This window comes from Heterocephalus glaber, unplaced genomic scaffold, assembly GCF_053883595.1.
Source record: "Heterocephalus glaber isolate CG9 unplaced genomic scaffold, H.glaber_assembly_v1.0 deba00001538, whole genome shotgun sequence".
Taxonomy (NCBI): domain Eukaryota; kingdom Metazoa; phylum Chordata; class Mammalia; order Rodentia; family Bathyergidae; genus Heterocephalus; species Heterocephalus glaber.
This window is the reverse complement of record NW_028258333.1, coordinates 1,279,083-1,307,009: the sequence shown is the minus strand read 5'-3', so window position 1 is coordinate 1,307,009 and position 27,927 is coordinate 1,279,083. Positions and strand designations below refer to the sequence as shown.

Here is a 27,927-nt window from a genome sequence, read left to right as displayed (position 1 = left end):
GGCAGATAAACTCTGACCATAAGCTCTGCAATCCTCTCTAGAGGTGGGGGGCAATGTGTCACCTCCTTCCAATTTCTGCCCACTCCTGTGCATCACAGCTACAAAGAATTAAGTTGTTACACTCGTCCAGGAGTGGGGTTTTCACATCACTGAATTTGTTTGCTTTCTTGGGGTCGAATGTCCCTCCTGTGGTTTCTCATTCTGCAATTTAAGTCCCTAGCGACCCAACGGAGGGTCTGGAGAAAGGGCAAGAATGGGTAGGACAGAGGTCCCTTAAGATCAAATGCAAAATTGAAGACGTTAAGAACAACTTTATACAGTGAAGAGTATGCTGAATATAATAAAACAACTATTTTTGGTAATACCACTGCCACTAAAGTGGCATTTTTGCTATGAGTGTTGCATGATCCTACTGTACTACTCTGTGTGTGTTGGGGAGGGGAGTCTTAAAAAGTTAGTATTTTCCACAAATTTTGTTGCAAGCACTGTATCTTTTAAATATATAAAGATCATTAAGGAATGCTAAGACGTAAGTCTTTTGCAGTCATAAAATAATACATTTCCAAACATTTACAAAAGGAAATAGAAACGACTAAAAATCTCTTTTTCAAAAGACAAATGTTTATGTTCATTTGACCTACCTACTGAGTCACTTAGTTGAAATTCTAAATTTAAACTTTTGGTAGCCAACCTCCATTCATTTAAGAGTGACCTGCCCTTCATCCAGGAACTGTTCATTATGCTGAATCTTTTCCTGGCTATGGTGGGGACCATTCACTCACCCCACTCCCCAGCTCTGTACCAACAGTGTCGCAGAGCCACATGGCAAACTCAGGGACTCAGAGGGATGTTTTCCATTTTCCAGGGATGGGGATCAGTGTCTGTTGCATGCACCGAGTGAATCATGAGCTCAAGTTCAGTTTCAAAATTGGATGTGCTACATTCCTTTTGATGATATCATAGCTTTGCCAGACTTTGGCTTTCCAGAATTTCTGTGATAAAAAGCAAATGCCAATCAAAATAGGGAAGAAAAGTGAAGATGGAATTGTCAGAGTCCCAGGTTTGAGAAATTGTGCAGTATCTGAAAGCACTAAACTGATGGGACATAGATCATTCTCAGGCTGCTCAGGCCTAAGCATTAGCAAATGGAGTTGTCATGTATGTCTTTTGGCCCAGGGGGACATGAAACATTTACAGAGACCCAAAAGGCCATGTGAGTCAATAAAGTCAGGAACTTTGTGAGTTTTACAAAGTCAGGCGGCTGGAAACCTTTGCTCCTGTGTTGTGTTCAATTCCACGTCACACAAAGAGAAATGCAAATAATGTTTGCTTTTGTTACCGGCATGAATAAACCGGTATTTATCCTTCGCTTGCTCTTTTTCTGGGAGCCAAATCTCCCCCACCTGCCCTGTCTACCCCTCTGCTCATTTTAAATTACACAGCAACAATAACAGAAAGTAACTTTAAACTAATTTCAAACTTTCAGTTAATTTTCAAGTTAATCACAACCATCCTACTGAGAGGATGCAGTAAGAACCTAGTCTAAGGGTCAGGGATTTAGCTCAGTGGTTTCACCACCTGCTGTGCAAGCACAAGGACCCAAGTTTGATCCCCAGTACCAAAACAAACAAAAAAAGAACCTAGTCTAAGACCTATAAAGGGGTAGAAGTTGAAAGTAATTGGACACTATCACCTTGCAATGAATTTTGCCGTTATTATATTGCTCTTTAGAAAAAAGCGTGCTAATTTATTCACTCGCACAGCTGTGAGAATCACCTAGAGTAGTGGTATTCAGTTGCCTTCACGCACCCCTTTGACTCACGGTCTGCAGAACTACTACTAATAAATATCCATTGTTGGTTGTTTTATTCACACCGATGTATGAAAATATCCTCCATATTTTATATTTAGAAAAATCCAGTGATGGGCATGGAGGAAAGTTAATAATTTTATATCAAAACTACTATGAAATATGATCAAAGAAAATAGCTATGGCATTCTTTGCATTTAATGTCTGGAAAAGAAAGAAAGCAATGGTGAATGGCTGCACAGAAACTAAAGTTCTTTTTTTTCCTGCTTATTAAAAGTAAATATGAGAAAAAAGACTCATATATTTCTCAGAATTTCTTTAAAGGCAAACTGAAAACAATACTGATGGCTGGATGTGTTAGGGTTGTTTTTTTGACATGGCCGTTAATAACCATAGACCTAATTCGATGGAAATTGTTGTTGTTTTCCTGTCCTAGCAGTTAAACACACCAGCATTCCACAGCTTCCTCCCATTCCTAATGTATTTCAGGTTGAAACAATGTAATCTATGATGCCACCCGTCAAGAGCTGCACTAAAGTGTCAGACTAGATGTCTGCCGGATTTCAAAATAGACAAAACAAAAAAGGAGTTAGACAGACACACCAGGGTCTTGTGGAAGCAAAACAACTGGCTGATTTCCTTTTCTTCTTTTTGGAAAAAACCCCGAAAACAAATAAAATAGTCTTTAAACTCTGAGATGTCCAGTATAGGACATCTGGAAATATAGAGAAGCGCCTAGAAAAGGGGGTGTAAGAGCTTCTTTGGCTCCCTTTCCTCCCAAGTGTCGCTTTCTTCATTACCGGTTAGCTCTTGGTTGGTGATGCTTACTGCCGGTCACAGCAGTCAAGTTTTACATGTGAGGAGCTGTGCTTTCTTGCATTTGCTGTTTTATATAATTCTTACAATAATCTCATGACGTTTAGGCAGTATTATCGTCTTCATTTATTTATTTTTATTTCTTTTCATTGATTTGAGACAGGATTTTGGTCTTTAGGTCAGGCTGACCTTGAACTCACTATGTAGTCAGGCTGGCCTTGCATCCTCAGCTCTCCTCCTGCCTCAGCCACCAGAGTGCTGGGATCACAGGTGTGCACCACCATGTCCAGCCTTCATTTTACTAGTAAGAAAGTAGAGGCCTGGAGGTGTTAAAAAAAAAAAATTGCTGGAATGGGGGAGGGTGGCACACACCTGTAATCCTAGCACTCTGGGAGGCTGAGGCAGGAGGATCACATTGAAGCCCAGCCTGGGCAACTTAGTGAGACCTTGCCTCAAAATAAAAAATAAAAAGGGCACGGGGTGTAGCTCGGTATGAAGGCCCTGGGCTCAATCCCCAGTACAAACAAAATGAAAAACAAACAAACTTGCTGAAAATCTCACAGCTAGTCTGACATGGTCAACTGACTCAAGAGCCTATTCTAGAGACACTATGTGAAACATTCCGATCAACATTATTTTTTCCTCTTGAAATATTTATTAGGATTGGATAAAAATTGTTCTCTATTTTTGTTATCCCAGCCACCAGGGACTTCAAGATACTATGACAACTGAAGATTTTTATTGTAACATATTTTCTTTCTTTCTTTTTCTTTCTTTCTTTCTTTTTCTTTCTTTCTTTCCTTTCTTTCTTTCTTTCTTTTTCTTTCTTTCTTTCTTCTTTCCTCCCCTCCTTCCCTCCTTCCTTCCTTTCTTGTTTCCTTTTTATTTTTAACTTGTATTGCTTATCGTGCTGGAACAGGGTATAACCCTGGAAGGACACTGCAGGGGTGGTGAGCACTGTGCTCTCCTTGCCATTCCCCTTGCCTTCCAGCCCCCACCCCCATCTGGTCTGTGGGGGTCCCCATGCCCATTGATGAGAGCAGGAGTGAGTGCTGGCTTTGCAGAGCCAGCTGTACCACAGGCAGGTCTTGACGTTCCTGTTGAACGCAAACACTTTCCCCACTGCCAGCCTCAGACAAGGCCACAAGCCTGTGTTAGATCTGACAAAGTCAAGGCCCTCCATCACCATCTCTAAACAGAGACAAAACATGAATGTCATCCAGACCACAAAGAAATGACCACACGACTTGTTTGCCTTGCGGGTGCATCTGCTGTTTCTGTCAGTCGTGTGTTGAGCACTGCCCTGTTCTTCCCTCCTCCTAGAGGAGATTCCTCAAGACACCACATCATGGTCTGCCCACATCCTGGATGACCCACTTCACCAAAAGCTCCTCTAGCTTGCATCTGCCCCAGAGCACTTAACACAAGCCAAATCCTGCAGATCTCTTCCAGTACCATCCTTTGTAAATAACCCTAGTTCCCTGTGGTATGGAGTCTTTCTTGTTATGAGTAGATCAACTTTGTCCAACCACAGGTGAGAGGCCAGTGGTCTCAGATAGATGCAACTGACATGGTTGACAACTCGCTTTTGAAGTTTATTCTTCCCAAATACCATCTCACTGACCTGTGTTCAACAGGAAATTAATTCATAAATCAAGAAAGATAGGGACCTGCCTCCTTCTTAAATGCTGTGCTTTTCTGTTAGACAGCTCTGCATACTATAATCTGAAAGCAAAAACCAGTGTTTGGACTAGAGGCTGGAAGCTTTGCAGAGCAGAATGACCCAATTTTACACCAAAGTAGAAGAAATTCTATTAGATTCCATTAACATTTTCTTTAAAGAAACATTTCTTCTGGTGTTATCTGAAATAAATTGAGTTGGCATTCTTTGGAAAACTAAAATAGGATGATAAAGATGAATTTGTTTGTGTGAAATAAGCTACAAAGATTTTCCCGCCCCAAATCAACAATGCATATTGTTTACAATGTCATGGTCAGAGCTGTCATTACAGTATTGTCATTACAATCGGCCCTGAGTATGTGTTCAGCCCTGCACTCTTAGGGAGCCACAGGCCAGGTCCTCACTTCTGAAAGCCAGACATCCTAGATGCAGCGTTCTAGTGATTAGAATGCACCTTCCGGTATCATCGTGAGTCCTGCCAAAGTGCAGAAGTCTTCAGAGACAGGCTCAGCAAGCAGGACATTGTTAGGATTTACTGATGACTGCCAGATATATGATCACCTTATTTATAGCACAGTGTGCTTCATCTATGACTTCGACACAGTACTTGTAGTGCATTAAGTTCCATGGAAAAATATAAGTCTTTATGTGCATTATGTAAATGTGTGTATAAATTGTATATATGCTATCTGTGCACATACACAATACATATGCATCCACATAGACATGCATATGTGTGCATATGCATAATATATGTGTGTAATATTCTGAAGGTGAATAAGACCTTTGTGATTTTTTTTCAAATTCTTAATCTAACTCAAAGGCAAAGCTTTGTTCTTCTCTGACACCATCGAAGTAAAAACTTGACCAAACTCCTCAGACCCCCCCACTCTCTGACTGCGGGCATCATAAACATCAAATCCCTTCCTTGCTCTTCCCACCTGAAGTTCACAGGTCTAAGGGGTTTTCTATGAGAACCACGGACTGTTAATTTTAAAATTGGTGCTTAGTTGTGGAATATAAACATTTTCCTGGAAATCCTCAGGTAAACTTGATGGGTACTAATTTTCAGCCTTTTCCCTTGGACCATTGTCACCAAACAGGACCTGTTAGGACAGGAGTAGATTTTATTCATTGGTGTATGTGTGAAGGTAATTTTTCTTGCTGGAACATATTTTTCTTGAAAAATCACCCAGTAGCATTAATGAATAAATAGTATTTTAAAGTTAATTTACACAGTACAGGTTATTATGATATAATTGGTATGATCCTTGGTAATCTAATGGTCTTTTAGGATACTTAGGTCTTCATTGATAATAAAACTACACGTGATTAAAATGATAAATAATAGCATAAATTTTGATAATCATTTTTCATTGTTTTTCCTTCTCGATTTCTAATGAACTGGGAAAAGCCACTGCTTGGCAGCTATTTTATATGTATTATAGTTCTGAAATAACTGATTTTCTCATTATTTTATTGTTTCTCTGTACTTCAGCAACCAGTAACAGACTTGCTAGTTCAGATTGCTCCTCCTTTGTCTGCAGTATTAGACCCCAGTCCCCAAAAGGTAGCACAGCTGCCCCACCTGCTCCTCTGGCCCCGGGCTGGGCCTGAACCAGTGATGGGGGCACAGGTTATGTGGGGGGATATGGGGTTCTGTCTCTCCTCTCTCCACATGCGCCCATCAGGGGTCAACCAGCTGTGCCTGCATGCGCACCCAGACTCCCCGTTTCTCAGCAGCTGCCCTCCCATGCCTGCTTCCGCTCCCCTCAGAGTCTCTCAGCCACAGGGCTTGAGCTGTCCTTCATAAGCTCAGCTTCATCCGGGTATGACTCAAATGCAACAATGCACCCTTTTAGGCCTGCATCCGTGTAACCGTCATCAAAGTGCTCCTGTGGTCAGGTAGAGATCTTTTCCCTCTGAACTGCCAGTGGGACTCTGCCTTTTGCTCACTTCAGACCCTCACTGGCTCCCATTGTCCTTAGAGAGAGAAGCTGGCATTCCCAGGGCCTTCCCCGCCTTGATCCACTGCCCATCTCTGCCACACTGGCCTCTTATTATCCCCTGTGGCTCTCTGCACTGACCTTTCACTTAATTAGCAAGGACGTCCCTTCTCTCCTCTGTCAGCTTCTGTCCTGTTGGCAAGGCTGCCTGTAAAGCCACTCTGAAGCTGGGCGCATGTTGGCAGAAGACTCCCTTGTGAGCCTTTTGGTCAACAAGAACTAAAATATCTCCTTTTCGTTATTAAAGAATTCCTTCTGCCTAACTTCCTTCTATCCAGCATCCTTCAATTTTCCCAGTTTCAAGGCAATATAGAAACAAAACAGCTTATCTCAAGACTGTGGATGTAGACGTCAAAGTCAGTATGGTCTTTACAACTTTTACAGTTCCATAGTTCTTCAACTATGAAGAGTTGAGATTTCCGTGCACCTAGGTAATGTCCATGGAGTTGCTGAGCCCCCAACGGAAGGCGTTAAAGGTTGCAGAGTGAACACTGTCCCCTCCACGTGAAAGTTTTTGAAAAGCAAATTCTAAATTTATGAGGATCCCCAGGGTGCCCGTGCACCCTCTTCCCTAGGGAACTCGGTCAAATATCGTGACAGTCCACTGGCTCTTTGGATTCTGTGCCAGCATAACATTGTGAAGAATTTCAAACTGTTTGCTGTTTAGCTCTGTACCAGGCTTTGTGACCCTAGCAGCTCAGACACTCCATATATGAGTGAGGGATTAGTCACAATATTGTTGGTCTATGTGACAAGTTTCAGTGGAGAAAAGGTTACATTTGCATATTCTCCAGTTCCATTAACATTTCTAAGGTGAAGCCCAGTAACAAATGAACGTTGAGTTCAGCTTCTTTGGAAATTATGGATGGTTCTTACTTTTTACTCTTCTCTCTTTTTAATTATATGAAACACCTGACCTTTGTCGGGGGCCACACTGTGCATGTCAGCTGCATCTGTGATTGCCAACCATCCCAGAGTTCCAGAGGGACTCCAGGACAGGTGGATTAAGTGAGTGTCCGCTCCATCCCCGCCTCCTGTACCAGCCATGGGGGCTCAGCTGCAGGGAGGTCACAGACACAAGCCCCAGGCTGCAGAGAGAGTTCACAGGAGCGGCAGGATTTGAATCGCATCTGGATAACATTCGGAGAATTCTGCTCAATAGAGCAGCCTCCTCCAAAGGGGGAGTAGGAGGAAAGGATATTGTTTCAAAATAGCAAACTTCACCACAAGATAAGGCAGTGTCTCTCTTTACACTTGCATCACTTCAAGTAAGTATAATGTCCAAGTGGATATAAGTCAGTAAAAGGTTGTGAGGCTTTTTTAAAAAATGAAACAGTGTTATGTGAATTCCAAAGAAAAAGTAACTCCTCGTACCATTCTTCCAGTAGTATATATTCTAATCTTCCAGTAGTATATATACCATTCTTACAGTAGTATATATTCTATCTCCGAACATTTCACTGAGCACTTACACATATGTCATTTTATGGTGTCATTTGAAAGAAAGTCCTGTGAGATCCATGGTTATTATTCTCTGTTTGATTTGTGGAAGCCAAAGCCAGCCAAGACTATGAGACTATCCTGTATTTACAGGGCAGGCGGTACAAAGCCAGATGTTCTGGTTCTGAACTCTTTGGGTTATTTGGGTGCCAAAAGCTGTGATGCCACTACTGTTATCAAGAGCCAGAGGTCGGAGGGAGCAGCCCACCTGTCCACTTGTGCTGCCAGGGTGGGGAACTGAGGAGCTGGGTGGCAAGAGGACAGCCACTGAGGCGGGGTGGGTATGTCCAGTGGGAAGAGAAGGCCCTAGGAATATCCTAGGAAAATGGGAGTCACTGGGGGTTGGAAGTAAGGAAGTGGCAGATCAAGTTCCAGTTGGCGTGTTTAGATGTAGGTGGGAAGAGCAGCGAGGCGGAAGGGACACTGACTGGCAGCTGGTAGATGCGGCACAGAGGAAAAATTAAGTCTTTGAGGACGGAAGTGGGGATGGAGGGGAGTGTTTGGGACTTCAGAGGCTTGTGGGTGGGGAACAGGGTAGATCTGGTAATGGCCCTTTTTACCCAATCTGTGAGGAGTTTAGATCTCTACTGGGCTCGAGATTCTTCAGAATGTTCATCTGACCCATCCGAGTTTAGGGTTTGCATGTGTGTTGTGCACCTGTCCATACAGATGTTCAAGAGTCCCTAAGGTTTCTCTCCTAGAGCTCTTGATATATGCCCTATAAGCTATTGCCTAATAAAGCAATTACTATCTGGTTAATAAATAGACAGAAAGGAGGTCTTTACTAATAATCACTTTCCAAAGGCGTAAGCTTACCTGGATTCACCTGAGCCATCAGTATCTTCACAGAGCTCTCTCAATTTCAATTTAAAGACATTCTGTAGATTTTAACTTAATTTGTATACGGAAAAATATTTTAGAGAGCCACTGTGATGAGGAGAACCGTGCTATCTTGTTGTGGCAGAAATGGTTTGGAATCAAGCAAAAAAGAGAAAAAAAGGAAATGAAATTCAAGCGAAACACCACCGTCACAGTTTTCAGTCCATAATTGTTTTCTACTGTGATCACATGGCAAGAAGGAACTTGATGTCCACAGTCACTTAAGGCTTTTCTCAGCTAATATGGTATTATTAGTAGTAGTAGTATTAGTATTATTATTTGGTGGTACTGGGGATCAATCTCAGGTCCTTGCGCTTGCGCAGCAGGCGATGAAACCACTGAGCTAAATCCCCGGCCCTCAGCTAATATGTTAGTGTGTTGTTTGCCTTCTGGAGAACGTGCATGCGTCTGCCTAGAGTGGAATGTAGATTTACTAAATACTCAACACACATGAAATCAAATGCTTTATCTTTCCAATAAAAACTGAGCCACTTAAAAAATCATCCTATTTCTTATTGTCTTCGCCTGCTATAAGGAAGTACTGATATGTTCCAAGGTTTTCGTGACAGCTCTACCGGATGTGCTGAAGGAAAGATAAAGAGAACAGGTTAGAATCGATGAGGAAACTTTTAGCCTTTGTCAAGCCCTCCTGTTTTTCATGGCTCCTCTGCCTGGATGACAGCAGTGACCCAGCCTCAGCAGGACAGACAGTTAAGAATTGTTTAGTGAAGAGTAGGAGCACTCGCTCCAAAGCCATCTCATTTCTCCCCTGGCCCATCTCTCAGATAAATAGAACCCTTTTGTGGCTTGTGGGTCAGGTTTTTATCTGTGTCCTTAGAGGTTGCTTTTTTATTTCTCTTTGCAAAACTGGCTCCCTGCTGTAAGAATAGAATCCAGAGAATTGGACCTGTGCACATCAGAGTCTGACTGGTTGAGCCAAGGGATTTCACAAAAGTTTTGTTTTCATGACGGTGCAATCAAGCTTGGTTTTTGAATAGACTTAAATATTTTAGAGCATATTTCTTAAGATTAAATAAACAACCAAGTTCTTGGAGTAGCTCAGCTGTAAAAAGGAGGGTACGGTTAAGAGAATGTACGGTCCATAAAATTTGTTCATATTCTGTGCATAAGCTCTTTAAATAAATAATTTCCACTTATAAAGTTGTCTCATTGCTATAGTATGCTCTTTTCTCTAGAGAATCATGTAGAGAATCAGTTTTTTTTCTTTTCTTTCTTTTTTTGATACTTTATTTTCCTTTTTGCCATGCTGGTATTGCTCTATTTTTTACAAGAGATTTTGAAAATAATAATAAAAATAATGATGTTAAATTACCCATCAGAGTGTTTTGCATTGCACCCATCCAATCATATTTTCTCTTCTCTGATAATTTAACTAAATGTTGTGGCTCAGTCTGCAGAAATATTAGAAAAATGTGATCTCTATAAATGATAGATTTAAGCCCAAATGAAAAAGATATATATTCATAAAAACCATGTGCTATTTTAAGTTGTTTTTTCATGGTCTCCATAAACATAGAACTTCAGTTGACACATTTAAAATTATACATATATATGCCAGGCATGGTGGCACATGCCTGTAATCCCAGCACTCGGGAGGCTGAGGCAGGAGATTGGCACAAGTTCAAGGCCAGCCTGCACTACAGAGCAAGAGCTTGTCTCAAAACATAGCAAAAAATTACCTGTGTAATTTATATGATCGATACCATATACACTGAAAAGCTACGTACTCGGGATCTTTTTGGGGGTTCTCTCTTAAATAGATCTGTGTATAAGAAAACCAGAACAACCATTCTGAAATATTTCCTCGTAAATATTGACTACATTGCATGAGTGCCGTACCCCTGGGTTGTCAGAGTGGTAGAGGTTTTCTCATATTTCCTGTTTTCCTTTTGCTCAGAGAGTTTGGATGGAGAGACCCAGAACTGCCTGAAGTGATCCAGATGTTGCAACATCAGTTTCCTTCTGTCCAGTCTAATGCCGCAGCCTACTTACAGCACCTCTGCTTCGGAGACAATAAAATCAAAGCTGAGGTGAGTGAGGCTTGGACCCTCACACGAATGGTGTCCAATTAAGAGCATTCGATTTTTTGGAGTAATGCACTATTTATCTAACTGGCACATCCATGCCTGCTTCCTTCTTGTGTGTTTATTTGAATACACAGAGCCCAGCAGTTCGTGGCAGGATCAGCAGAGATCGCGGAATGCTGGGTGCCACGCACTGTGTGATTTCGCTTCCTTCACCCAGGGCCATCTCTCCAACAAACCGCTGCCCATACATTCTAAAACAACACAGAACATCAATTATTATCTGTTCAGATTTCAGTCAGTATATATGCTCTGTCCTGTCCTTCTTGGAGAACTTACTGATAAAATGGGGTTTTAGGCAGTAAATTGAATTTGTCTTACAGCCAAAAGTTTTGAGCCATTTACAAAGATAACAGTCGCTATAATATGGATATTGGTGATCCATTAAAGAGCCTATATTGTCTGTGTCCACCACATCAATGATTCTGAGCAGGCTCCATGCTTTTGGAATGCTCTGAAGTGCATAGTACATGATGGTGCTGGTGTGTAATGTTTCCACAAAATCACTGTGGTCACTGCAGCTAACTCTGATTTTTTCAAGATGAGGAGCAAGCATTTGCATGCAAGCAGCTGAGTAATCAAATTTTTAAAAAAAGATTTCATAAACTGTAACAAGTCATCTCCATAGCATGTAAGCAATTTTGAAGATGAGTCTAAATTAGTGTAAGAGTGTAAAGAAGAGATTTGAAGGTATAATTGCAATTTATGATAGACTTTGCTTACTTGCATTTGGGTGCATGTAGCTATGCAGTTCATCATCTTTGTTCTGTCTTCCGCTGGGACTATAGAGGACTTGACTTACACCCATTCTTATCAGAAGTCACATTTCATTATAAAATGAATATAGAGAGTCACGGTTCTCAGCCAAGTGTGACATTGCCCCTTAGTTACATTTGAAGGCTAGACACATTTTGAGATTGTCTAGTGAGTACAAAACATCCAACAGTGTACAGGGCAGACACCCCAATACAGAATTATCCAGCCCCAAATGTCAATTATGCCAAAGTTGAGACCCAGAAAACCATCACCAATTAAAGTAAATTTAAAGTAAATTTAAATTTAAAATGTGGTAAAACACTTTTTTTTTTTTTTTTGCAGTACCAGGGATCGAACTCAGGACCTTGCACTTGCGAGGCAGGCATGGTGCCACTGAGCTAAATCCCTAGCCATAAAATACTTATTCTTAAAATGATCTAAAATACATTAAAGTCATTTACATTGATCATTTCCATTGGTCATTAAGGTCATTTCCATTTCCATAAAATACATTAAGGTCTTATTCCATTTGGAACTCATCTTAGGCATTCCCTGTTTTCAATAGAACATAAAATGGTCACAAAAAATGAAGGACAGATTTTGGATTAGGGCTCACACAGGAACACGTAATGATTTGAAGATCACAGCTTTGAGGGTTTCTCCGGCGGACATGAGAGGGTTCCATTCCGCTGTTGGCAGGAAGTTGGTGCAGGAGAACCGTGGTGCTCCTCTAGAAGTGGGACAGACCCCCACTTTCAGTCTAGTGTTGAGGGAGACATCACCCGCACACCAAGAGGGTGGAAAAAGGGTGAGCAGAAAGTCGGTGAGGCTTTCAGGAATGGGCAGGGCACTGGCAGCCAGGGGACAGATGGCTCCAGGAGTTGCAGAACGGTAACTTGCTGGGATTCCACAGTGGCCAGGGCATGGGTTCACACATGTGGACAGGGCCTGTGTGGCTTGATTTGCCCACTGGTGGCACAAGAGGAATCACTCAAACTCTTGCTCAGATGGGGCCAGAAGGCAAAGCGGGAGGAGTGGGGCTTAAAAACTGTCAGGAGTCAAACATGAGAAAATAGAGCAAGATTCTTTATTATGAGGAGTCACCCTCTTAGGCTGTAGACAGATCATGGCCCCGGGCATTTGAAGTTGCTTATCCAACTGGCTCATGTATTCACTCCATGGGCTGACCTGAGGCCTCTCAGCAGCAAGGCGTTCCTACAGGTGACCACCGACCGACCTGTGGCTGTGTCAGGGTGACCCTCAGTGCCCCGTGGCCAAAGGAGGCTGAGGACAGGTGGCCAGCACATCCATTATGCCATAGAGGCCGTCGCCCAGCCACCTCGCCTGCTTGCCAGTCTTCGCTGAGGCGATCCGAGTGTCAGCTGCAACCGCTTCTGCTGTCTTTGTAACAGAGAAACCAATTCCCTAATTGTGGGATTTGTGGGAATGAAGTGACTTCGTGAATGCAGATTGCTTAGTGGTGGAATATCCACTTGTCCATTTGTTCTGGACAAAAGTATAATTAAGACACTAACATCATGTCTATCTTGTGAGGGTGTGCATACACCAGTGTGTGTCTGTGTGCGCATACTTTTTCACTTTGCCACGGGTGCTGTTGAGGTCCCCGGGGTCACCGCTCACTGTGTGGAGTGCTCTCGGGCAGCTGGCACCTGAGCAGGGGCTGGTGTTCTCGAGGGCACGCCTTCACTCCATCTGAGAGGCGGATGGGAGGAGAGCGAGGCTCCGGTGCGGACTCAGGTGACGCCTGAGAGCAGCTGAGGGCCTGAGGTCAGAGTCAGTGAGGGGCTGGAGGAACAGCACCTGTGCAGAAGGCCTCAGTCAAACCCAGAGTGCGCAGTGCAGAGCTCAGGCACGTGGAGAGGTGTGCGCATGCACACACATGCACGTGCACACACAGATGCCACTCTAAGGCTTCTGCTCAGGCCTCCTTCATTCTCTCATCCTAACTGAGGGCCCAGACGGCCAGTAATTGGTTCTCGCTGCGTGACGGATGGCTGCCTGTCATGTTTCAATATACAGGTATTGATTTTCGTAATTACCTGTTGTCCAAATACTAATCTTGCAGGCACGAGCCTTTCCAAATTTACTCAGTCCTCCAGTCTTTCTATTGCATTTTATCAAATTGATTTACCCCTTCAGTCCCTATTTCATTATTGGTATTGACTTTGCTCACACAATGGATAGGCCATTGAGCAAAAGGCAGAATTAATCTCCTATATGTGGAGAGTCATAAATCATACGTCTCTCATTCTTAATTACAGTGCTTGGTACAGTTTTATATAATGAAGCCAAGAAATCCAGTTTTGTTTAAAATGATGTCAAGTCTGATAGGTACAAAGTGAAAAATTCACTTCCACGAATCAACAGATGAAGGCCCAGTCCCTGGCTTCTCCTGCTGCTCTGTGGACTTGGGCTTGACAGTCTCTGGGCTACCCTCTAGCCTGAGGAGGAACTGAGAAAGAGCAGGGAGCACAGTCCAGCTTGACGATCTCCAGTCACTCAGGTGGAATTCTCGTCCTACTGAGTGTCCTGGCCTGGGTCAGGGGACTTCGTTACCAATATTCTGAAGGTCAGCAAGGGTCTCAAAGTTGCAACTGGAGAGAATCACAGAGGCAATCATTCACAGCCAGTCTGAGCTAAGATCGCAAGAAAATCAGCTGAAGAAAACTTAATGAGAGCAGAAGAAACAGAAGAGGTGAAGAGGAGGTCTGATTATTGCCACTAATATTCTAAGTTGGTATGGTTGTTTTCAGAGCCATCTGAGTTATAGGCGGGTCCTCCTGCCCTAATGGGCAGAGGCACAATTGGCATGGGTAGATGTAATATTTAAATGACACTTGCCATCTGCAATGTCTCCTAAGCTGTAGGCAGTGTCACAGTAGACTGAGTTTTAGACAGAGGAATTATTAGCTATAGAAACTTGCTTAACTTGCTTATGGTCGTAGACTGCAGGCCTCTTTGGAGAGGTACCTTGAGGGTGGTAGCATTTGAGTATTTTCCGTAACTCCTTCATTCTGTCTGACAATCCATCCTCAGTTAAGAGCATTAAGAACATTCCATTGATTTGGGGATAATTCTAAGTGCGTTCATGGGTTGCAGCAATTTCAGTGCATTTATGCTGTTCCTTCCTGCATTTTCCCCACTTCTTGAGCACACACCAGAGCAGGCAGGGGATGGACACTCACCTTCACATGCAGAGAGCTGGGTGCAGAGGGAACACACTTGTGTATCCGTGCTCCATGGAGCGGCATTCAAGGTAATATGTCTCCTAGGATTAAAAGTATTTCCATATTTTCAAGTGACAAAAAGGGATTTTTAAAATTTTATTATAGATTAGTAAGTCAATTACATTAAATGAAAATGTAAACTAATTTAGTAAGAATATAAATGTCCGAATAATTTAATGATGTATTTTCTTTTAAACAGGGCAATTCACTTAAACGACAGGCCCCTCCAAAAAAAAAATAAAACCTCAGACTTTATTATGTGAAACAGCAGAAAATTGACAAGTATTCATTTCTTTGTGACAGAAATGGCCAGTACCATCAAGGCTAATGATTCAGTTTAGACTTTTGACCTGATCACTTCTTATTATATGAAAAATTAGCTTCACTATCAGATAGTCAACAGAGGTGTTTGAAGATCTTACGTAGTGAACGTACATTGTCCAAGATACTGACTGTTGCTGAGCAGACCGGTCCTGATGGTTTTTACATACCTCACACGAACCTCTTCCCAACTTCCATATCTTCTCAAATCCTATAAGGCATTTTCATTTTTAAACAAAAGAAATTATCAGTTTTAGTGGGAATAAAAAATGTTTATTGCTAGCCTGGTTTATGGTAGTAGGGGGCCCAAATATTACTAATGTATAGAACCTACCTTGATGGAATCTATAACCTACCCAGGAGATGATAGGTAAATAGGAAATTATAGTACCACCTGTAAAACACACAAAAAGATAAATCCACACCCAGAGAAGACTTAAAGTTACTTCAAATCCAGCCTCACAGAGTCAGGGAAGCTACCTACTTCCTACAGTAACGTTTACACTAAATTTTTAAAAATCAGAAGTTGCCAAAAAAAAATATTAATCTAAAGCACATCCATTATAACTTGTGAAAAAGGACTCGGATTGAATTATATCTCTCCTTTAGTGTCCTCTCTGTGTGTCTCTGTCTCTCTCTCCCCCTCTTCCTCTCCTTCACCCTCTCCATATGTGTGACCATAACTTGTCATTATCTTTCTTTAATCAGAACATAGGAATTGATTTCTGGGTATAAAAGCATGCATACCTTTCCCCTTCCCCATAATTTTAATTTTACTCAGACCAATTTAAACCATTACGTATGTTTAAAAAACTGAAACTACTACCCTTGGAGTACTGCATAATTTCTATTTTCTTCTTGATTCTTTCTAGCTCATATAGTTCATGAAAAGGTGCTATCCATCTTTTCAGAGGATTGCTTTGGAATGATTTCCTCTCTTCCTTCATCATAAATTGTTCCACATTTTTTAAAAAGAGCCTGTACTTAGTTGCTAGGTATCGGCAGGCAGCATTCCACAGAGCTCCTAGCGAGGGCTCTGAAGCCTGGCGGCCCGCGTTTAATCTGGGGCCACTGAAATACTTGCTTAGCCCTGTGACCTCGAGCCAGCTGCCTGGCTTCCCTGAGCCTGGACATCCAGACTGTAAAATGGCTCCCAGAGAACCAGGGAAACTGCCCAAGCAGAACAAGTGCTTCAGAAAGGTGAGGTATTCGTGTCGCCAATAGCATCAGGGTCCTAAGAACTGCTTCCAAGGAGATCTGTGCTCTCCCCAGGCTTAAATGCAGCCAGGGCAGGAGCAGGAAGTGAGAGGCGTGCAGTGAGAGCCGCACCCCGTCTCTCTGGGTGGCTGGCGGAGTCTGCCCTGTGGAGAGGAGGAAGCTGGCGGAGATGACAACCCTGAGGCCCAGGAGGGCTGTGAAGCGTGGTCTGCACCAAGCGAGAGCCGTCAGTCACAGCCGGGCACGCCCACCGTGTGCATGAAGAAGACAGCCCAATCCGTTGCTTTTATTGTCCTGAAGGCTCGGTCCTTCGCGGGTGAAGGGTGATGGAGGGGCAGGACGAGAGTGATGGCACAGTGTGCCGGCCGGGGAAAGGGCCGTGTGTCACCCTCAGCCGAGGAGAGAACAGGCAGGCAGTATTGCTAACGGGCTGGGGCGCGGTTACAGCCGAGGAGGACAAATGCGATTCCACGAGGTGTGTGTCCCTGCGGAGGGCAGTCAGAGGCGTGGTCCTTCCGCCTGCGGAGAAAGCGAACAGTGGGGACAAAGACTCGGTGGCCCTTTTTACTCCATGGCACACAGGCGGCGAGGACAGAGCAGCAAGCTGGCCTGGGGCTGGTGGCCGTCTGCCCTTCCCTTCCGTGCCGCAGACACCCTTTCTGTCGTAGTTTTTTCTCTCTAGTCTCCATCTCCCTTCTCTCTTTCCTTTCCTTCCTTGTCCTGCGCAAGTCCTAGCATTCACAGGCCTCCCAGAAGTTCAACCTGGGCGTGGCGATTATCCCAGAGGCTAAAGAGATAGAAGTCTCGTGGGAAAGAGACCCTGCTCCCAGATGGCAGGGCCGCCTCGGGTGTCAGTGGGACAGTTCCGTGGGGGGCCAGAGCAGCACTTCTCCTGGCCCAGAGGCCCCTGAATGGAGACCTCAGCAGTTGTAGTCCCCCACTCAAAACTGAGTTGATCTTTACCAGGACAAAGTTCAACAAAGACCCAGGTCTTGATAGGAAAACTCCAATAGTCTCTCTAAGGGTAGTGAACACCTCACTAGTTTGGTGGCCTTGTCCATTGACAAGTTTAATGTCAGAACTGGGAGGGAGGCTGAAGCCACACTTGGAGGAAGACTGGACACGAAGATGGGAAGAGCCCTGAAATCTGTAGGAGGCAGCCAGAAAGGAAGGGTGTCATCTCCCAGGGTGTCTCCGAGCTGGCAGCTCTCCTTGTGCTGCAGGAGCGTGGAGGAGAGGTGACATGGGTACAGTGAGACCTTGTGATTGAAGACTGTAACTTCTCAAGGTCAAGATCCCCTCAAGGAAGGTGGACCATGGCAAAGTGGTGGGGGAGAGAAGAGACTTAGGTAGGGCTGTACAGGATGCAGACAGGTTCGTGCAAGGCTGTGGTAGCAAGGAGTAGATAAAGCAAGGTTCAAGCACTAGAAGACATGCAGCTAGGCTGGCAACATTCAAAGACCGATCCACAGAAAAAAGATGGTGCGTTCATAGCCTGCCTTTGTCCAAGGGAACATACTTCCTTCTCCCTCCCACCCGCAGCAGCAAAGGAGGCAGAAGGGGGAGGAAGGTGAGCAGGGCAGGCTCATTGAGGGCTGGAGCTGGTTCCCAGCCTGCTCCAGAAGGCTGGGATCACGGAGACAGGAAGGGGCCAGGACCAGTTTTCCATGGTGAGGCTTAATTCTGCACAACTGGAACAAGGCCCTTTTACCAAGTAGATGGAAGTGAAAGACTCCTGCCGATCTTGTGGGGATATTTAGCTCTCCTGCGTTGAGAGGTGATGCCTGCTTAAAACCACCAGGTGCACAAGCTATGCTTTGCAAAAGAGAGGGAAGTCAAGAGTCCCTTTGGAAACTGGGCCATGACCTGGGAGCATTGATACAGCAGGTGTCTCTCATCTCTGAAGTTTCTGGGCTCGATTCGCTCAATTTTACTTTGGGTTATTTTAACCTTATTCCTTCTTTGGACCATCCTTCACGTCTATCCCAGCAGATCTTCATTTTTAATCTGCCCAGTTCCTAAAAATGGCTTGTAATCTTTCCAATAATGAGCAAAAGAAGCAAGGGACCTGTCTGAATGTCAGTCCATTCGCCTATGCATCTCAAGAGCAGAGCCAGGCTCCAGCCCGGGGCTTCTTACCATACTTTGTCTCCTTGGTACATTCCTTATCTTATTTCATATTTTATAAAAAGACCTCTAGCTGAAGCACTAGCTCTCAATCAAGGGCGTAGTCCAAGTTTATATACAACTCTACTTTTTGAGCTAACCTTTCAGTCATTCCATTTCTTTAATCTTCGGGAGAGTTGCAGAAAAACCCTAGTCTCCCTCCTCCTGGTAACACTTTACTGCTTATTACTGCTGAATCACCGTGCTTAGGTCTTGTTTCCAAGTGAAAAATAATCTCTAGATCACTGAACCAAGGACAAGGCACCCTGTTTATCTGTTACCTTTTCTATTTTGCCCTTCCAAACCTTCTCCAGGATTTCCTAGTACACAGAGCTAGCAAGAACATCTTATCAAAGTACTAATAGAAACAGCACAAGGAACCTCCGTACCATGTGAGATTGTGCATGGATTGTGAATCACATTTCTCCTGTCTATGATTTCCTCAGTTTTATGTCTGCTTTTATTTCTGCAACCTCTGTTTTCATTAATCCACCCTATGTAAATGATCTTCCTCTTGCCGCTTTGAGCCCCTGACCACTTTCCCAACTTCCTGAAGGCCGTTGTTTCATTTCATTCTAAATCCAGTGTGGAATGCTTCTATTCTCTGGATCCAGCATGTACCATATTGGAAATGCTTGACATTGCTGGAGAGAGACACCGTGAAGAGGAGACCCCCGAATTGAATGAGAGCTCAGTTGACTTAGTAGGCAGATGTTCAGTATCAGAATCTCATTGGAAAAAAAGTGTCCTTGTACCTGAACTGTACCACAGATGTTTTATCACATAGCTTCCATATGAGGTGCACTTCAGCTTTACAGGTGTTTTTAAGTGTTTCAAGGAAAGCTCCATCATTGTAAGAGGACTCTTCTCACTTAGTAGCTGCTATGCATTTCTTAACCAAACCCAGAATGCAAGTGAAAGAAAGAAATATATTTGCAAAGAGCTCTTCAAAATTCTAATTATTCTTCTGCACTTACAGTCCTTCTTAATTAATTTGCCTCTTGCTTAAAAAGTAAAACACTGAGTAGGCATTAACGCTTCTCTTGTTTTCATTTAATTACATGTATGGGTTGGTTTCTGTATGTCCTGTGGATTGGCACAGGGTGTCTTCAATTTCTAAGACTGTTTAAAAGAAAGAATCATATGATTGAAGTGGATGTTCTCTGTTAACATTAACATATATATAAGAAGACAAGTTGCCCATTCCCAGGACAATGATGACAGTGAAAGGGCACAAGGTTGCAATGGCAATACCATTTTCAGAAGGGCTTGGTCAGCTTTGAGACTCCGTGTCAGCTGAATGGAGCACGAGGAGGAATGAATGGCAGCTCCTATCTCCATTCCTCTTAAATCCCAAGGGAACTTCGCAAATCTCACCAGCTTCCTGGCCTCTCTTTCATGTCATTCTATGGAAGTCAACTGCTGTCTTCTCCATCACTGTCATCCATAGAGTGTAAGCCAAGGGCCAGAGATTTAGCTCAGTGGCTCTGGCACCTGCCTCGCAAGCACACGGTCCTGAGTTCGATCCTCGATACCAAAAAAAAAAAAAGAAAGAAAAAAAAACATAGTGTGTAAGCCAGTACTCTCATTCCTATCTTCCAGGGAAGAAAACATCACTTACCAACTATTTCCTGTTCTTTTATATGGAATACAAATGCACTCTCCATTTTTATGTTCTACATGTATAGATCTTTACCATCTTCATCGATCATGATGAAACATAGGAGCAGTAAAATGTTGTCTTCATAAATATCACCCTTCTCTGTTTCCCTCATATCATGAAAATCAGTAACAGCACTGATCAGTGGTCAAGTATCACTCTGCACAGAATAGAAGGCTTCCTGCCGACTGCCTCCCAGAGTTCTCCTTTCCTTCGTCTCAGCTATGTCTATCCTGTTGGTGAGAAGCAGGGTGTAGCTGGAGAGGTGGCATGAGAACAGTCTCCTCTTCTCAGACTTAGTGACTGTCCCACCCATGGGACACAGGACCCGACTCCCACAACTGAAAGGAGAGGTTTTTTGGCTTGCACCTTCTGCCCATGGTTGACCGGCTCCAGGGCAGAGCAGTACAGCCAAAAAGGGAGGAAGGTGGGCAGGAAGCAGAGAGCAAGAGAGAATTCTGGGATGGAGACGCACCCTTCCAGGTCAGCCCCCAGTGACACCCTTTGCCCACCTCTTAACAAGAAGTCAGCTGTGAACTCATCAGTAGACTATTCCACTGATAGATACAGCGCCCCATGATCTGTGCACCTTCCCAAAGCCTAGCCCTCAGTGCATGAGACTTTGAGTGACAGCATAGTGCTAAACAGTAACACTTAACTGTTCTAAGAGACGCATAGCCCACCCCCAGCCCATGGGGGTGGCGATGTTCCAAGACTTCCGGTGAATGCCTGAAACTTCTGATAGTGCTGGTGAACATTAGACATACTGTGTTTTCCCTACACATTCACAGCAATGATAAATTTCAATTTATTTTTAAATCTATTTATTTATCTTAGTACACATTTGCAGTGCATAATGTTTACATTCCTTGTATGGAGTTACTACATGTACGTAACACATCTTAATTCCTTTTTTTCATCCCCTTTCCCTCCTTTCCTTTCTTCCTTCCTCCATGTCTTGATCCCTTTCCCATTTGAGAAAGATCTGTCTCCCTGTTTCCTATTATCTGTCTTTTATTTTGTTCTTTATATTTTAGGTTTGTCAGGTAAGAGAAACCATGGGATACTGAAGCTCCTGTGGCTGACATATTTCACTTAACATTATGGTCTCAGGGTACCTAGGCTCAGTGAGAGTTTAACAACAATAACCAGTAATAAAATAGACAGTTTTAACAATGTGCTATAATAAAAGTCATTTGGATGTGATATGTCTCGCTCTCAAAATATATCGGTGTACAGCGCTCCTTCTGTTTTGGACCACAATTGGCCACAGGCAACTGAAACGGTGGAGGCTAAAAGCCTAGATGAGGGAGGGGCTGCTTTCCTGAAATCACATCATGAAAGGAGGAACTCTGTCTCAACGGAAACCCAGAGCTGTATAATACTCATTAGAGCTCTTTCAGTGGACCATTTTATTTTATTTTATTTTATTTTTCTTAAATTCTTTTCTTGGTACATTTTAGGTATATAATACATTTACATTTATCTTTGGGTGCTTGTACCTGTACATGATGTATCTTGGGTGTCATTTTTTCCCCATTACCTGTCCGCCCTTCACCCCTAAACCCTTCCCTATTTACGTAACAGTGGATGATTTTAGTAAACTATGTTTCACTATTTTCCCTTTCCACTGGTAAACTCTAGAATCACCCCCCACTTTCTGCCTCACCACACACACACACACACACACACACACACACACATGTTTCCAGTCATGACAAGGACAATATCTCTGCCCAGAAACAAGCCTAGCAGCTGTGGGAGGGAATGGTGGCTGCATTGGCTGGTGCTGTGCCAGGTGCTTGCTCCCTCCTGCGTGGCTGTAAGCACACTGACGCCATCACTGTGTGCCACCAAGCCTCAGCAGGCCCTGTCACCCTCCGTCTTCTCCCATCAGCCATGGCTGCTGCCACCACTCACGTGGGACTCTTCAAATCCCATGGCAGATCAAAGGCGCTGTCACCACTCCTGTTATAGTGCTTCTGTTTGCCATATGGCTCAAAATAACTAAGTGAAACCCAGAAGGTGCTCTTTGTACCTTCAGTCTCCAGCTTTATTTCTATACAGTCAAGGCTCAAAGGGGGACCCGTCCAGGGGTGAAAACCCGTGATATTCCAAGATTAGCCCCTCTTCCTCCTCAGGAGGGCTTGGCCCGTGGATTTAGCTGCCCACCTCCTGTTTCTCTCAGTTCCTCCTACGACACATTTCCGGAGCCTAGCCTCCACAGCTCCTTTAGACACACAGCTATGTGTGAGGAGGAGAAGTCTAACGTTTAGATTCAAGCCTCTTGCCATCTACATCTACCTGACTTTGCCGAGAAGTGTGACTGTGCAGTGCGGAAGACCGAGTGACCCGACTCTGGGGTGCTGCTTGTTCCCGAAGCTCCCAGCCCTTCACTCTTCCAGGGCTCACAGCTGCTGATAGCACCAGCCATGCAGGTAGGCGTCCAGGGTTCTATTGGAACTCAGACTTTAGACTGTTTGTGGAGATGGTCCAGGACGAACATGGAGAAAAACAAAGGGATAAAGATGAATCTGTGAAGCCATCAAGGTGGCCAGGCCACTTTCAGTCTGAGACTGCACAACTGCTCATCTGTGCAATGGGAACTGTTTTGGGGGAATGTGTCTCCTGCATGTGTCAAGGATTCGGGGTGACTTGCAGCATTGTATTGTATAGCACTCTTGATGCAAAGAGATCAGTTTTCTTCCATTGGCTCTTACTAAATAAACAGAGATAACTGAGGCTTTTACAAGGAAATAAATGGTAACATATTAAAAATATAAAAAGCAAATGTAGAATGCTAATATCTGTTTGCAGATAGATGGAGCAGAGATGGATACGTTTGCCTCCCAATAGGACATCCTCTTTAAAGAGAAATCTGCTCTCCTTTGGTTGCATCCATTGTTTCCACACACGTCCAAAGGGCCATGGGCCCTAGAGGTTTCGGGACTGAAGAAATGGGCAATGTTTCCAATAAATAGCAAAGATTCAAGTAAAAATTATTACCAGGGCTATTCAGATGAGATGGCCCGAAGACTGGTATCCTTCAGTGAATAAGGATGTCAGAGTTCTTTGTAATAAGAATTAACTCATAGATGGTAATGGCACAGCCCAATGCTTTTGCCTCTAATCTGTCTGTGACCTGGCCTAGTAAAGGCAGTGGTGGGTGAGGCCCAGCCCAAAAGGTGGAGTTATCCATGCTTCCTCCAACCCTGTCATCATCCTGAAAAGTGGCAACAAGGAGGGCTGGAGCCAACTGGGGTGGATCTGTGGTCATGCCTCGATCCAATAGGGTGAAATATTCACTTTGACTCAAACAGTAGTTGGTGTGCTGATTTGGGGAGACCCTTTGAGAGGACACTCATATTTCTTGTATTATTTTCTTTCTTTCTTTCTGTGTATTTGCTGTATGAGGGATTGAACCCAGAGCCTTTGCACTGAGCTACATCCATATTCTTCTTTACTTTTTGAGGCATGCTTTCTTCTCACTAAGTAGCTAAGTCACTTGGACTTGCAGTCCTTCTACCTCAGCCTTCCAGAGTGCTGGGATTACAGGTTTACACCACCATGCTTGGCTCAGGACCCTCATATTTCTTCATGTTATAATGAAGTTAAATTAAAGGGAGATGTTTGTATGGTTATTAAGGAAATGGAAAAACACGTAGCCGGGGGACACTGAGTATTGTTTTAAATTTCCTGCTGCAACTATAACAAATGACTACACACAGTTGCTCTGTGTGGCACAGATTCGTCTGTAGTCCCGGAGGTCATGAGTCGGAAGTCAGTTCTCCTCGAGCTAAAGCCCCTGCTGGAGGCTCTAGGGAAGAAGCTGTACCCTTGAATTTCCCACTTCTAGAGGCTGCCCGCACTGCTTGAGGTCCTCACTCCACCTCTGCCTCCTCTGCCGCTTCCCTTGGAGGGCTCTGACAGTCCTGCTTTTTCCTTGTAAGGACTTTTGTGACTTCATGGAGCACACAGCAAAGTCCTCTTGCTAGTGAGGCAACAGCCACAGGTTTCAGGAGTCCGGACATGGGCATCTTTGGGAGAGGACACTCATCCCCCATCTGTGTCCTTGTCCATCAGTGAGAAAACTTTAAAACCGTGGGAGAAAAAAGACATCAGAATTGATGTTCTTCGCTCCTCTGCAATGTTCTAGAAAATGTGATTTATGTTTAACTTTGCTAATTTAGACCCAGCTGGAGGCTCAGAAAGAGATGAAACAGTGATTTTGGAGAAAGGCTTTTATTCAATTCATGTAGTAGTGGAAAGGAGCAGGTAGAGTGGAAGGAGGTACAGTGCAAGGGGGTGAGGAAGAGCAGCCAGGTGTCCCCCCTTCAGGCCACAGGGCTGGTGGCTATCCTGTCACTCCCGGCAGAGATCTGATGCCGCCTATTAAGACCAATTTAAGGGCAATGGGTGGAGAAGCTCTACTTCCTGGGCTTAATCAGTGTAGCTACACCTAACCAGTGTACGGAAGGACTGCACTCTTCAAAGACAAAAGGTCTTTTTTCCTATCCAGACACACCATTGTACGGGCCACAGTGCGAGTCCACATGAGGGTGTGGTGAGATTGGGGGCCTAAGCCGCTTGTCACTGTGCATACTCAGTGAGAGCCCCGGACCCAGCAATCTGAAGGGGCTGGCAGCGTCTCTGGAAAAAGAGGGGCGGGTCCCCCATCTCAGAGCACTTGCTACACGCACAGCTTGTCTGAGCAGAGCGTCAGGTGCTCTCGCTTGACTCTGGACTATTGAGGTGTAAATGGACTGGGGCTGCACATGGCTCACGCAGCAGCCAGGAGAGTCCAAGTGAATGTGGATGCTCCGCGGACAGCGGGGGTCTACAGGGCTGCCATCAATCAGGAGAAGTTTTTTATTTTCAATCCCAGTTTCTGAGAAAAACCCAATCTCAGTTGTCCTTTACAATGTTAATTTTAGATCATGAAATCTATTTTTAAAATTTTTCACACAAAGTTATATTAATTCCCTTACTCTTACCCAAGAAAAGAGACAAGTTTACTAATGTTAAAGATATTCCAGCCTTCAGGGTTGGTGATGTAATGGCCACTCCGTTACAAAGGAGAAGGCAGGCCGGGGATTTAGCTCAGTGGTTCCGGCGCCTGCGTCGTAAGCGCAAGGTCCCAAGTTCTATCCCCGGTACCAAAAAAAAAAAAAAAGAAAAAAATTACAAAGGAGAAGGCGGACGGAATTGAAACAAGCTGAGGCCTGCCTGTCAGTTCTGAAACCCTCCAGAGCTGACCCATTAAGGAAAACGTGAAGAATTAAAAATATTTTCCAGCTGATGAGACAGCATTCCTTTAATTCTACCCTGAAATTAAGAAATACAACAGTTTGTACGACTCTTTGAATTCTAGAGAAATTACATCTTATATCTGGACATATTAAGATCCACTAGAAAAAAAGAAAAGAAAAAGGAAAAAAGATTTTAAAAAGTAAGAAAGAGGAAGAAGGGAAGGAGGGAGAGAAGAGGAAGGAAGGAAGCAAGGAAAAGGGAAGGGTAGGGCCAATCCAGTGATCCATTTTTGAACGTGGTCCCAAACCACAAGGAGGCTTCAGGGTCCTCAGCGGAAGAACACCTTGCACATTCTTGGATGCTTCGGATCCATAATGATCATCAGTTCCTTTACCTAAACCGCAACAAATACCCAAAGAGATTGGAGTTCATGGCAAAGGCAGTAAGGACAACAGAAAGACAACCTCAGGATGCGAACCATGGTTCCTGGACTTCACCACCAGCCATTTCCTTTCTGAACAGTGATTAACGGCTTTCTGCTCAGCACTGGTAAAGTGTGCTTGCATCCCTGGGGGACCTGTGAGGCCTGAGACTTGTTAGACCTTGGAGAGCATCAGGAAGCATTGCCCTAAAAAGGGCATGCTCCAAGGCTCTGCGTAAATATGAGGATTTGCTTGAGAACTCTGGCTTTCTCAAAGGTGCCCACTGGATGCACACAGGGGCCCCTGAATCTTCCGATGTTTTTTCTTCTTCTCCACTGATTGCTTGGGCCCAATCTCTGATTCATTATCGGAATAGTAAGACTTTCAGAGAAATGCAAAGCTGATGGAGAAGGAACACTTGTGAAGGGGTTTTGAGGAATACTTTTGGAAAGTTAACTCCAAATATCATTTGGCATGAATTGTCTAAAGAGATACTAGTTAAACTGAGAATGTGTGGAAGGGTCACCCACACAGGGTGCAACTGCCATCTTGGCAAGACCCTCTGTTGCCTTACTGAAATTGCCTGAAAAGAAAATTACTTAACATTGGTTTGTGGCCAGTGGCCAGTGCTTGGTCATTGAGTTATGAAAACAGACAAAGAGCAATGAATGTCCTGTCCTGATACTCCTTAGGCATAGCAGATATTAAGATTTTTATAGTCCTTCCAGACTTAAATTTGGCTATATCATTTGTGGCTACACCTCACCCAGCAGCCAAATAAGTCCTAGTGGCCAGAGCAGGAGAGGTTTATGTCTAGGTCATGGCCGTAAAGACAGCAACTCGACATTGCAATGACTGTGCATAGGAGCTCCGGGCTCTCTGCAGCTGTGCTGAGAATAGCAACAGCCTTGTTATAAAGACTGAAGTGCTGCTCATGAGCACATAACCTGACTACCCAGCATCTTCACAGAAAAGGGGTAGCATAGCTTCCCAGGGTTCCCCAACCCCATATGACATCCTTGTGTGTTTGCTTCTTGTTGCTTCTATAATAAAGTCAACAAACCTAGTATCTTAATACTATATAAAAGTATTTATTACCTTATAGCTTGGGAGCTATAAGAAGTCCAAAAATTGTCTCTCTGGGGTAGTGTTAGCAGGATTATGTTCCCTGGTGTAAATTCTAATATAGAATCTGTTTACTTGCTTTTGGCAGCTTCTAGAAGTTTCCTGTCCTCATTCATGGACCTTCCATTTTCCAAACCATCAATGGCTGGTTGAGTCTTCACCACATTGTCATCTTTCTGGTTCTAGCATTTCTGTCTCCTTCTATCGTATTAAAAGGAATTTCATGATTCCATTGAACTCATCACAATAATCCACAATAAGACCCTTATTCCATTACAACCTTAGTTTCCCATTGCTATATAACATACACGGACGTCATATGGTGTTGGGGAACCAGGGAAGCTACATTATCTCTTCTCTGTGGTGTTTTCTTTCCTCGGAGAAATTTCTAGATTCTTTGCCTCAAGCACAGTGTTACCCTCTGACTAGTTGGCTGGCTTTATGACCAATCTGTTCCCTCTCGATAACCACATGTTCTTGGTTATATGTTAAGCAGTTTCCAAGTATTCTTATGAAAATGGCCCACAATTTTTCATATTACCTGTCAGAAAAACCAAAACTAATGCCTCTCCCCTTTTTCCTAGTCTTTAGATTTAATTTTTTTCTGCAATGAATACCTTAAGAAATGAATCAATAGATGATAATTTCTTTTGCAATTCAAATTTTTCTATTTTAATGTCTTCCATCCAGAAGAGTGACAGCCAAATGTGAAGATTTTGAATTATGAATAATCTCCATTACTGTTCTGACTTTTACCTATCTCTTTACCTTTTAACCCAAGTACACCTAATAGAAACTGGATATTCAGCCATAGGCCTGAGTGCAACACTATTTCACATGCCTTTATATATTTTTGCATAAGGAAAACAGGATATCTGCATATCTATAATTAGCTAATATATTCAGCATCAGCTTCTATAAACAAGATGCAGGTGTACATAGCATAGAAGCATTTTATACATAG

The 27,927-nt window shown here is 43.7% G+C and overlaps 1 protein-coding gene across 6 annotated transcripts in view; it reads left to right on the top strand.

The window, feature by feature from the left end:
* Ctnnd2 (catenin delta 2) overlaps positions 1–27,927 on the top strand; it is an 871,879-nt gene that overhangs the window by 631,189 nt on the left and 212,763 nt on the right. For all 6 annotated transcript variants that reach the window (XM_087189427.1, XM_004845189.4, XM_004845188.4 and 3 more), the window contains one exon: positions 10,611–10,743. In XM_087189427.1, the coding sequence (XP_087045553.1) occupies positions 10,611–10,743 (133 nt within the window). The remainder of the gene's footprint in view (positions 1–10,610; positions 10,744–27,927) is intronic.